Source organism: Octopus sinensis, linkage group LG10, assembly GCF_006345805.1.
Source record: "Octopus sinensis linkage group LG10, ASM634580v1, whole genome shotgun sequence".
In the NCBI taxonomy this organism is placed as follows: Eukaryota; Metazoa; Mollusca; class Cephalopoda; order Octopoda; family Octopodidae; genus Octopus; species Octopus sinensis.
In genome coordinates this window covers 52,108,943-52,122,156 of record NC_043006.1, presented here as the reverse complement: position 1 = coordinate 52,122,156, position 13,214 = coordinate 52,108,943, and the positions used below count along the sequence as shown (strand labels likewise).

Sequence of the window (13,214 nt, the reverse complement as noted above, 5' to 3'; positions counted from 1 at the left end):
CATAGACAAATTCAGATCTACTTACCATTTGTTAACATTATCTCTGTTTCTAGTGAAAGTGGCGCTATTACGAAGTGGCAATGAAGATCAGTTGCACATGAGGCGCGGGAGATAATCTTATGAGTCAAGACTTCTCCAATTCTTAGCTGGTCTTAATTGCCACTTGACAATTATGACTCATTCTCCTGAAGCGGAGATAACTTTAATAAATCGAGAATCTGTTGTATGGTACTTAATATTCATGTATTAGTCTATGTTGTACACACACACACGTACATATAAAATGTAAGTAATATATATATATATATATATATATATATATGTGTGTGTGTGTGTGTGTGTGTGTGTGTGTGTGTTGTGTGTGTGTGTGTGTGTGTGTGTGTGTGTGTGTGTGTGTGTGGTGTGGCGCGTGTGTGTGCAGGAGTGGCTGCGTGGTAAGAAGCATGCTTCTCAACCACATAGTTCCGGGTTCAGTGTTCCACTGCATGGTACCTTAGGCAAGTTTCTTCTGCTATAGCCTCGGGCCGAATAAAGCTTTGTGAGTGGATTTGGCAGTCGGAACTGAAAGAAGCCCTTCGTATATATATATACATATATATATAGTTAATCCAAACATGAAAACACCAAGAGAAAACACAACGACGCGAGGACGTGGAACAAATATAGTATTATTGGATGCTCAGGAAGGAAGTTCCCCCGCCATCGCTTGACTCTCATGTAAGTGTGTTTACACTCCTGTAACTTAGCGGTTCAGCAACAGAGGCCGATAGAATAAGTACTAGGCTTACAAAGAATATGCCCTGGGGTCGATTTGTTCGACGAAAGGCGGTGCTCCAGTATGACTGAAACAAGTAAAATAATAAAAGAAGAAAAGAACATATATGTGTTCATGTCACAGATGAGCATAGCAGATGATACAGGCAGTGCCATGTAAGCAAGCAGCATAGATGCAAAGATTAGAGAACCTTAAATCACGTACTAGACTCTTAACATAACGGGAAGACATCACGAGATGGTTATATGTAAAGAGCTCCAATAGTATCAATGCAGTACTGCTGTTCTTGATATCCAAATGTATCTGCTGGTGGGTTGAAATACATTTTGGACGAATGCACAAGGGTGAAACTAGTGCTGGTATGATTCTTGAACAAATTAAGTGCGAAATTTGTCACGAAAATTATAATGCAAAATCAGAGTCAGGTAAGCAAACTTAGAGCCCATGGCAGAGGTACTATGAAGCATGTTACATGTTTACGCACATGCATATAAATGTGTGTATGCTTGTGTGTGTGTGAGCGTGCGCCGGCACGTGCGCACGCGCGAGCGCGTGCTTGTAATTATGTGTCTGCATGTATGTGTGCATGTATTTATGACTGTGTATATATGTAGTTGTGTGTGCGCGTACGCGCAGGTGTCTAAATAAACATTACGAAGAACAACACGAAAAGAATACAGTTTGACACTACGGTGTTTAAAGTGTCGCTAGAGAAAGAGGGTTACTTAATATTTCGGACGTTACTCCTTTATCAGAAGAAATGAAAGATAAAAGGATAGGGATAGTGACATATCAAGACATTGGCGCTTAAATCTGGAACAAAGCAAGAATGGAAGGTGTTTGCTTCTTTTAATCATTTTGTTACCATATTTCTTTTGAGATGCTCTATGTTTCTTTCAATTAATTTTAAATATAACAAAGAATTTAGTAAAATAACTTAGTTATTATTAAACTAATGTGAGGAACATAAATTGTGACTAAGGTTTGGTGGAAGCTTTTAATTCAGAACTTTTGAAAACAAAACATTTGTACTACAGAGTCAGAGGCAGTTTCAGGCTGGTTGGTATCAAAAGGGTTATGTCCTCAAAGCACCAAATCTCTACGTATCAGTCTCTTCAATAGCTCCACCCAACCCTAGGTGCGCTGTTATTTGCAAATGTATCATAGACAATTGCGAAGGAGTGAAACAAGTGACTTGCTATGATACCCAGATTCCATGGGAATATCCATTCTGGGAATATCATAGTGGTAGCATATTCGAAACGAAGTAATCCAAGAACGGATTGAAATTCGTTCTGGAATTACTTCGTAATCAGGAAATACCGAAAACGGACCAGATATTTTGCAAGATGGACCCGTGCAGTTGACATAGAAAGAGACCACTTGGTAGGCTTGCTAAACGATAGTCAAACAATTTTTGTATGGCGTCCCTATGACTTAACAAAGATTCTCTCAGGACTAAAATCTAAGACCTTGGAAGTTTGATAAGCATAAGATGCGAAACCGTTACTCCCAGTTTATTATATAATGTGGTAATACAACTCTTTGTTTCAATATGATCTTAATATTAGCGTAAATTTTATTATACAAACATCCTGTGGGCTTTTACATATTTTTCTTTAAATATATATAGATATATATATATCTATATATATATATATATATGTATATATACATACATATACATCCATATACATACATACACACACACACACAACACACACACACACACACACACAATATATATATAATATATATATATATATATATATATATAATTACGGATGTATGTATATATGTATGTTTGTAAGTATTCGCCTTTTATTTGAGTCAGTCACTGGACTGCGATCATGCTGGGACAGGCACTGCCTTGAAGGTTTAGCCGAGCAGCTCGCCTCCAGTACTTAATTTTTTTTAAAAACCTGGTACTTAGTCTATCGGTCCCTTTTGCCAACCAAACCAGTAAGTTACGGGGACGTAAGCAAACCAACATCAGTTGTCAAGCGGTGGAGGGGCACAAACACGATGACATTCGCACGCATAGACACACATACACGCACACACGCACACACGCACACACACACATACACACACATACACACACGCACGCACGCACACACAACACACACATGGGACAGATTTCTTTCAGTTTCCGTCAAGCAAATTCATCTACAAGGCTTCAGTCGGCCCGAAGCTATAATGTCTCTTTAGTACTTAGGTGCATGCGCATGCGCACTTGCGTTGTATGTCAGTGCATGATTACTTCTGACATCTGTCAGAACTAAATGTGCGCATATGTTTATTTAAATAATCTATCCCAGCTACAAAGTTCCGGGTTTTGTCCCATTGCGTGGCACCCCGAGCAAGTGTCTTCTACTAAAGCCTCGGGACGAAAAAAGCCCTGAGTGGATTTGGTAGATAAAAACTAAAAGAATCCCGTCATATGTGTGAATGTGTGTGTGTGTGTGTGTACACGTATGTATGTATATGTGTGGAGGCGCAATGGCCCAGTGGTTAGGGCAGCGGACTCGCGGTCGTAGGATCGCGGTTTCGATTCCCAGACCGGGCGTTGTGAGTGTTTATTGAGCGAAAACATCTAAAGCTCCACGAGGCTCCGGCAGGGATGGTGGTGATCCCTGCTGTACTCTTTCACCACAACTTTCTCTCACTCTTACTTCCTGTTTCTGTTGTACCTGTATTTCAAAGGGCCGGCTTTGTCACTCTCTGTGTCACGCTGAATATCCCCGAGAACTACGTTAAGGGTACACGTGTCTGTGGAGTGCTCAGCCACTTGCACGTTAATTCCACGAGCAGGCTGTTCCGTTGATTCGGATCAACCGGAACCCTCATCGTCGTAACCGACGGAGTGCTTCCACACTATGTATATGTGTGTGTGAGTTTGTCCCCACCGCTTAACAACTGGTGTTGGTTTGTTTTCGTCTCTGTTTCTTAGAGGTTCGGCAAAAAAAAAAGAGAACAATAAAATAAGTACTTGGCTTGAAAGAAAAAATACGTAGTGGGGTCGATTCATTTGGCTAAAAGTTCTTCAAGGTGATACCCCCAGCATGGCCGCAGTCTAATGACTAAAACAGATAAAACATGAAACATTTTATGACAGAGAAATAGGGAGAGGTGGGGAGAGTGGTGGAACTCCGTCGGTTACGACGACGAGTGTTCCAGTTGATTGATTCGATCAACGGAACAGCCTGTTCGTGAAATTAACGTGCAAGTGGCTGAGTACTCCACAGACACGTGTGCCCTTAACGTAGTTCTCAGGGAGATTCAGCGTGACACATAATGCGACAAGACTGGCCCTTTGAAATGCATGTACAACAGCAGCAGGAAGAAGGAGTGAGAGAAAGTTGTGGTGAGAGAGAACAGCAGGGTTCACTACCACCCGCTGCCGGAGCCTCGTGGAAGTTTAGGTGTTTTCGCTCAATAAACACTCACAACGCTCGGTCTGCGAATCGAAACAGCGATCCTAAGACCGCGAGTCCGCTGCCCTAACCACTGGGCCATTGCGCCTACACAAGGTGGGGGATGGTATACAAATACAAAAAGAACTAAATGCGCATAGAAATACGCAAGCACACACAGGAACACCTACACCACCCACCACACTCAAACACAATGCTGCACAGACATAGGGACAGACAGACATTCAGACAGGCAGACAGGAGTGGTAATGAGTGGTGTTCGTAATGAGAAGAATTTCAAATGTTTCTGATGTGTTACGAACATCCGTCTTTTCTACTCTAGTTTTTACTTAATAGTTTATCTGTAGAATGTCTGAAAGTGAATGAAGTAGCTCAGAAATACACATTACTTAAACACATAGGCAAATGTATGTATGTATGTGTACATGCATACATACATACATACATACATACATACATACATACATACATACATACATACATATATACATATATACATACATATACATATGTACACATATAATGTGTGTATATTTGTATGTCTGTATATGTTTGTGTGGTTGTGTTTATATAAGCATACACAAGTACCTGTTGTATATATATATATATATATAAATATACATAATAATAATAATATAAGGGAATAAATCCAAACTTACAGGGAAAAATTAGATTTAGGATTAAATCCAATTTTATAGTATAATATATTATATTATATTATATTAAATTAGAGATAAAACCACTATTAGGCAAATCATACAATGAAAAACTTAAGCCAATACATAAGATTGATTTAAAAAAATATAAAAGTAAAAAAATAATTTAATATAATATATATATATATATATATATATAATATATATATATATATATATATATATATATATATATATACACATACATACATATATAATAATACATTATATATATACTATATATGTGTATATATATATACATACATGCATACATACATACATATATATATATACATATGTATATATACACACACACACCAACGTTTCCATACAAGTACCAATATTTGTAATGCTTAAAAACACTCAAGTGAATATACATTCATAAATACATAAATTTTCATGTCTTTTCCATGCGTACATATGTATATACATGCGCATGTTCACACATGTGTATGTATATGTATGCGTTATATATATATATATATATAAAATGTATTTATGTATATATGTGTATTTGTGTGTGTGTGTATGTTATCTTTTTATTCTTTTATCTCACTTGTTTCAGCTATTAGACTGCGACCATGCTGGAGTACCAACTTTAGCCGAATAAATCGACCCCAGGACTTATTTTTTGTAAGCCTAGTACTTATTCTATCGTTATCTTTTGCCGAACTGCTGAGTTACGGAGACGTAAATACACCAACATCGGTTGTCAAGCGATGGTAGGAGATAAACACAGACATGCGACTACACACACGAACACACACACACATACATACATACATACATACATACATACATATTTATTTATGTATATATACACACATACGTATATACGACGGGCTTCTTTCAGTTTCCGACTACCAAATACACTCACAAGGCTTTGGTTGGCCCGAGGCTTTAGGCCCATGGTGCCACGCAATGGGACTGAACCCGGCACCATATGGCTTCTTACTACACAGCCATCCTAATCTATATATATATATATATAATATACCGGAGTAAACACATAAATGTGAACAAGGTGTAAAAAAGAGTACTCAAATACCAGTGGTAGAGTAATATGCTTATTCAAAGCAGCAGAAAATTAAACAAAAACCTGTTATATATATATATATATATATATATATATATATATATTCTTTATGATTCAGTCATTTGACTCTGGCTATGCTGGAGCGCCGCCTCGACGAATTTTTTACTCGAATGAATCGCCCCCAGGACTTATTTTTTAACTCAAGTACGTATTATATCGGTGCCTTAAGCCGAACCGCTAAGTTCCGCAAACAAACCAACACCAGTTATTAAGCGGTGTTGGGGGTGGGGAGGTCAACACACACACATGCGTGGCAGACATCTTTCAGTTCCCGTCTACCAAATTCACTCACAACGCTTTGTTGACTCGAGGCTTTAGTAGAGGACACTTGCCGAAGGTGCCACGCAGGGGAACTGAACCCGGAACCATGTGGCTGGGAAGCAAGCTTCTTACCACACAGCCACATATACATTCTCTCTCAATCTCTTTCCTTTGAATATGCATCAATCATATATACATATGTATATTCTTCAATCTTTTCATTCGCTCCAGCCATTAGGGCTTGGCTACCGTTTCCAAGGTTTTTGTCAGTTATATCGATCTACTATTCAGGTACTCATTTTATCGATTTTTATTTACCTGTTAAGTTACCAGCTTTAAGGGACATAAGTCTCTTTTATTTGCATATTTCTATTGAAAAAAGTCTAAATGTCCTATTGCCCGACGAATCTTACACAGGCGAAACTTCGAAGTGTCAGAGTGTTATATATAGTATATTACTCTATTACTCTAGTGTAACGTTGAAAAAAATTTTCAATATGATGTTTGACTACTTTGATATATAACTCTTAGATAAAAACAATGATATCAATAAATAAATAAAGAGGAGAGAGACAGACAGAAACAGAGAGATTATCTTTTATCTTTTACTTATTTCAATCAGGAGACTGCAGCCACCCTGGGACATCGCCTTGAAGAATTATATTTGAAGGAATCGAACCCAGTACATTTGTTACAGTCTAGTGCTTATTCTATCGGTCTCTTTTGGCGAACCACTTGATTACGCAGACTGAAACACACCAACACCGGTTGTCAGCAATATACTGTATATAATATATATATATACACCACACATAATATATATATAATATTATATATATATATATATATAACATTATATAATATATATACATTATATATGTAAATATATATATATATATTATATATACTATATATATATACTCTTTTACTCTTTTACTGTTTCAGTTATTTGACTGTGACCATGCTGGAGCACCTCCTCTAGTCGAACAAATCGTCTCCAGGACTTATTCTTTGTAAGCCGAGTATTTATTCTGCCGGTTTTATTATTTTTTGCCGAATCGCTAAGTTACAGGGACGTAAACACAACATCGGTTGTCAAACGATCGTAGGGTGGGAGGACAAACACAGATACACCAACATAAATATATATGTGTGTATATATATATGTGTGATATATATATATATATATATATATATATATATATATATATATATATAATATATATATATAATATAGATATATATATATATATTATATATATATATATATATATATATATAATATATAATATATAGATATTATATATAAGAGAGGCTTCTTTCATTTTCCGTCCACCAAATCCACTCATACACACACATGCAATTTTTTGCACAAATGGGTACCTGTCAATTAGCGTGTTAAGTAAAGCACGTTCACAGTTTCAGCGACCTGGTGTTACCCACGGTGGAGTATATTTCCTCTAGAAATATAGTATTATATATGTGTGTGTGTGTGGAGGCACATGGCCTAGTTAGAGCAGCGGATTCGCGGTGGAGGGATCGCGGGTTCGAATCTCCGACCGAGCGATGTGTGTGTTTATAAGCGAAACACCTAAGCTCCAGGCGGCTCCGGTTGTAGGTAATGGCGAACTTTTGCTGACTCGTCACAACTTTCTCTCACTTTTTTCTCCTGCATCTAGCAGGTGGGAAACCTATACGCCAATGAAATTGCGAAACCTGCCCTTATGAGCCAGGCATGACTAGAGAAGGAACAAACAACAACATATATTCTTTTATATGTTTCAGCCTTGAGGTTGTGACCATGCTGGGGCACCATACTTATATACATGCATTATCAATATATATATATTTGATTATATATAATATATATATATATATATAGATATATATATATATATATATATATATATATATATATAAATATGATCGCGTGTGTACCGTTGGCGATTTTTTTCTCCGTTTTCCCTTCTTGGATCTTTCCTCTTCCTATGTTTCTGACGAAGAGCTCCGCTCGAAAATTAAACCTTCCTTCTTCCTGAGCATCCAATAATACTATATTTGTTCCACGTCCTCGCGTTGTTGTGTTTTCTCTTTGTGTCTTCATGTTTGAATTAACTTTATATATATATATATATATATATAATATATATATATATATATATATATACATTCTCTCCTTGTTTTTTCTGTGTCCCTTTCTGTGTAGAAGAACGTAGGCTCGAAACGTAAAAGACTTTTTATTCTGAGCGTTATACTAATACATCTGTTTGTTTTGTACACCACCTGTCTTCGTCTTTTGTTTTTTTCGTAACTCCCTATTATTATATTATATATGTGTGTGTGGTGTGTGTGTGTGTGTGTGTGTGTGTGTGTGTGTGTGTGTGTGTGTGTATGTGTGTGTGTGTATGAGCGTGTATGTATACATAGATAGATAGATAGATAGATAGATAGATAGATAGATAGATAGATAGATAGATAGATAGATAGATAGATAGATAAACTTACTTGGAAAAGGATGCGTGGCGTTCGATCATATAATAATTTAAATAATATATAAATATATTCATATATACATACATATATGTACATACCTATATATATATATATGTATATTTACGTGCAAATATGGGTACAGAACATCAAAATACGAAACAGAATGAGAAACGAGTACATAAAAAACAAAAACATGGAAACGAACATTTTTTCGAACAACGAAAAAGCAATAAAAAACCCCAAAAAACTCAGAGAAACGAGACAAGGAACGTAAAGAACATTCCCTTCATCAGTTGTCCCCTGTTTTATCGAAAGTTCATTTTCAATGTTTTTGTTTTTTATGTTCTCGTTTCTCCTTCTGTCTCATTTTTTTTTATGTCCTGTACCCATATATGCATGTGTATATACATATATATGTAGGTATGTACATGTATGTATGTATATATACATATATTTATATTATTATTTGATTATATAATATATATATATATATATATATATATATATATTATATATATATATATTATACACACACACACAAACATACAGAGAACAGAAAAAAGAGAGAAAGAAAAAGAAAGAAACAAACAAAGGAAAGAGAAAGGTCGGTAGAAGGTAATAAATCGAGATTGAAGTCGGGGGAGTAAGAAAGGAAAGAAATAAAATATGATATACAAGAAAGCAAACTGAAAGTAGGATTGAGACAGGTGGAGAGAGTGAGAAATTGTTGAATGCAAGCGCGCGCGTGTGTGTGAAGAAGGAGGAGGAAAAGGTGAAGGAGGAGGCAGTGGAGGACTGAGAACAACGATGGAAATGGTGGTGTGACAGGAAGATTTGTAAGTGGAGGAATGAAAGCTAGGATGTGGAGGGATAGAGAGAGAGGGAAAGTGGTGGAGGTGGAAGAGGAGGTAATGGGATGAAAAGAGGTAAAATAGGGAGTGTTTTATATATATATATATATATATATATATATATATATGCACTCCTACCTACCTCCATACATAAACATATTACGCACTGACGCACGCACACACACGCACATATTTATATTTATATTTATATGGAGCCTGATTTAAAGCGAGGCAAATAGTCAGTGGTTATCAGTTAGAAGTAACAAGTTAGACGGGATACAGATTCAAAAAGTGTGAGCGGGAGAGGGACAGAGTAAGAGAAAAGGAAAAGTAAACTAGAGAGAGAGAAAAAAACATACAGCCACACAGACAGATAACTAAAAGATAGACAGAAGAAAGAAACTCTAAAAAGCAACAGTTGATAATATAGAAATACAGAAATATATTAAGAAACGTATCAAATATAAGGGTCTATCTGGTTTATTTAGAAACAAATGTAATATAGTAGTGATTACTAAACAATATACGGACACATATAGCTAGCTATATATTGCATAATATATTTATATTTGTATATAAATTAAGGGATATACCTCGGTGATTTAAAGTTTTGTTGTAAGACATGGATGGAGAATCAAGGGAAGCTGTGACTGTTGAGAATGGTGAAAACCACCCTGGACCAGTGCCGCAATCACAACCTGCCCCACCGAAAATTAAGAGAGGGTTTATCCGTCTGAGACGAGATGAGACTTGTGTACAGTGGGGTTTTCGCATCATCGGAGGCTGCGATACGGGAATTCCTTTGCAAGTTATCAAGGTACGTACCAGCTGTGCTGTGTAATTTATTCGCATTTATACATACATACGTGCATGCACATACATACATACATACATACATACATACATACATACATACATACACATGAATTTTATTCTACTCACCGAACTAAGCCCTTCACTCCATTACGCTTTACTCTTTTACTGTTTTACTTGTTTCAGTCATGTGACTGTGGCCACGCTGGAGCACCACCTTTAGTCGAGCAAATCGACCCCAGGACTTATTCTTTGTAAACTTAGTAATTATTCTATCGGGCTCTTTTGCCGAACCGCTAAGTTACGGGGACGTAAACACACCAGCATCGGTTGTCAGGTAATGGTGGTGGGGGGGACAAACACTCAAATCCACTCACAAGGCTTTGGTCGGCCCGAGGCTATAGTAGAAGACACTTGCCCAAGGTGCCACGCAGTGGGACTGAACCCGAACATGTGGTTCGTAAGCAAGCTACTTACCACACAGCCACTCCTACGTCCGCATTATAAATTTGGAACCCTTCACGAATTTGCGTGTTGTCCTTAAACCCGCTTCAAAATAATGGCCCTAATTTAATGCAGACACACACACACACACACACACACACACACACACACAGGCACACACACACACACATTCACGAACTCACATGTTTATAAATACGGGATGTATTTACTTGTTTACACACTTAACAATATACTACCCATTTAAGCTTTAGTTACCAGTTTATCTTTCTATGACAACCGGTGAGATATCGCTCTTATATGACATTGCTATTCGTTCTTTCATTTGATATTATATTATGACAGCGTGAAAGATTCCAAATAATCGCTGTTACTCGACCTAAAAGAAATAGCAGCAAAATATTCCTACATTCCTTTAGTCACACTTTATTGTCTTGAAGAAAGAAACATCTGTTTGAGAAAGAAAAAAACAGGATTTTCTCGGTTGGAATGCTGTTATGATTATAGATTTGTTGGATCGGGGCTAAAGAACAACAGCGACAACAACAAAAAGAACAACGAGGACGGCAACAACAACATCGGCAACAATAACATTCAGTAGTTATGACAACTAGTAAAATATCTGATATGCAAACACCTATTCATTCATTCATTTGTAGTTTAGAAGGCTTGCTAAGATTGTCGGAGTCCTACCTATGAAATATTTTCGTTTTTAAATTCAGGCACGGTTTATCTAAGACTACATTATCCAATGTGACCATTTTCTTCTTCTTCTTTTGTTTTGTGTCTGTTAAAACGATAAGGTGTGGTTTGAGGGATATTTGGCTTCTATTTCTTGCAGATGGGTGACCATGTAGGGAGGAACTCTACATTATGTTGTTTATTGATTTACTATGATAACCGGCAAAATATCGACGTATTATTTATTATGCCATAGCTAAATCACTAGTCTAGGGTGCAGTAGGGTGAGGTGGAGTGGGGTGAGGTGGAGTGGGGGTGAAGTGGAGTGGGGGTGACGTTGAGCGAAGCTCCGATAACCATGGGTACAGCTCCTTCTCCCAGACTAAAATAATGAAAAATAAGTAAATAAATAAATCAAAAGATGATGAATAAATATAAATGTGCACTTTCGTTTCATGGAATATCCACACACGCACACACATACACACACACACACACGCACGCACACACACATACATACACGCTCACTCACGCACATACATATATATCAAAAGGCAACCTCTATATCCATCTTAACATGGATATTTTCTTTTAGAACACTAAATACGGCGTTATTAGCCTTGAGATATCCTCTCATATAGGCGTTTGGTACATAAACACATACACACGCACGCACACACAAACACACACACACAGACGCACACGCACACACATGCTGTGTGCGTCTGTGTGTGTGTGTATGCGTATGTGCGTCTGTGTGTGTGTGTGATTTCACACCCCATGTCGGGTCAATATAGCTTGTCAATCTCAGCCGGTAGACCATCTTAAGACATAAGGGAGTCTAAACACAGTCCTGCGGCCTGTTAGAAATAGCAAGCAAATCTTCCTGAAAACAGGTCTTATAAAAGAAGACGGCGCTGGATGATAATGTTGTCCAAGGTGTGTTATTCCAGAAGAATAGACCATATGGTCATGGCTAGTATGACCTCTAACCATAAGTCTGTCTGCTCTGTCAGAGCTTACCTGGGGCTAAACAGCAACTACTACTACTACTACTACTACTACTACTACTACTACTACTACTACTACTACTACTACTACTACTACTACAATAACTTTGATTTTCAGCAGCTCAATTGTGGGGGTAAGATGTTTAGGGTCTCACCTAACAAGTGGTTTCCCTAAGGCAATCTGGAACTATCTCCGGTATTGTTCTGGTAATTCCTGTAACAAACTGGGGCTAAATGGTAAATGTTACCTATTCTTCGTTTGAATAATTTACATATGTTTCGTGATGAGGAGGAAACAGCCGCGTGTGCTACAGTTGACCCTCAGTTCCGTCCAATCTTCTCAAGGCGTGTGTATCGGAGGAAGATGGAATCCACCGTCAAACAAACGAGGTTTGAACTCAGAAACCCTGCATTTTATATCTCTTGATAATTCTCTTCTCATTTATAACAGGGTCGCATCTGTGCTGTTTTCTGAAACAGAACGACACCTCAAAAAAAAAAAAAAAAAAAGGACAGCGGCCATTGTGAGGTGCTGCTATGAAGGGTTTAGTCGACCGAATTGACCTCAATAACTTATTTCAAAACTGGTACTCATTCAGTTGGTCTCGTTGACAAACTGTTAGATTAGGGAGACGTAAAC

The 13,214-nt window shown here is 37.3% G+C and overlaps 1 protein-coding gene across 1 annotated transcript in view; it reads left to right on the top strand.

The window, feature by feature from the left end:
* The first annotated feature begins 9,780 nt into the window (after positions 1–9,780).
* LOC115216709 (PDZ and LIM domain protein 1-like) overlaps positions 9,781–13,214 on the top strand; it is a 65,125-nt gene continuing 61,691 nt past the window's right edge. Inside the window, exon 1 of the mRNA XM_029786242.2 lies at positions 9,781–10,425. Coding sequence (XP_029642102.1) covers positions 10,231–10,425 — 195 coding nt within the window. The 5' untranslated portion in view covers positions 9,781–10,230. The remainder of the gene's footprint in view (positions 10,426–13,214) is intronic.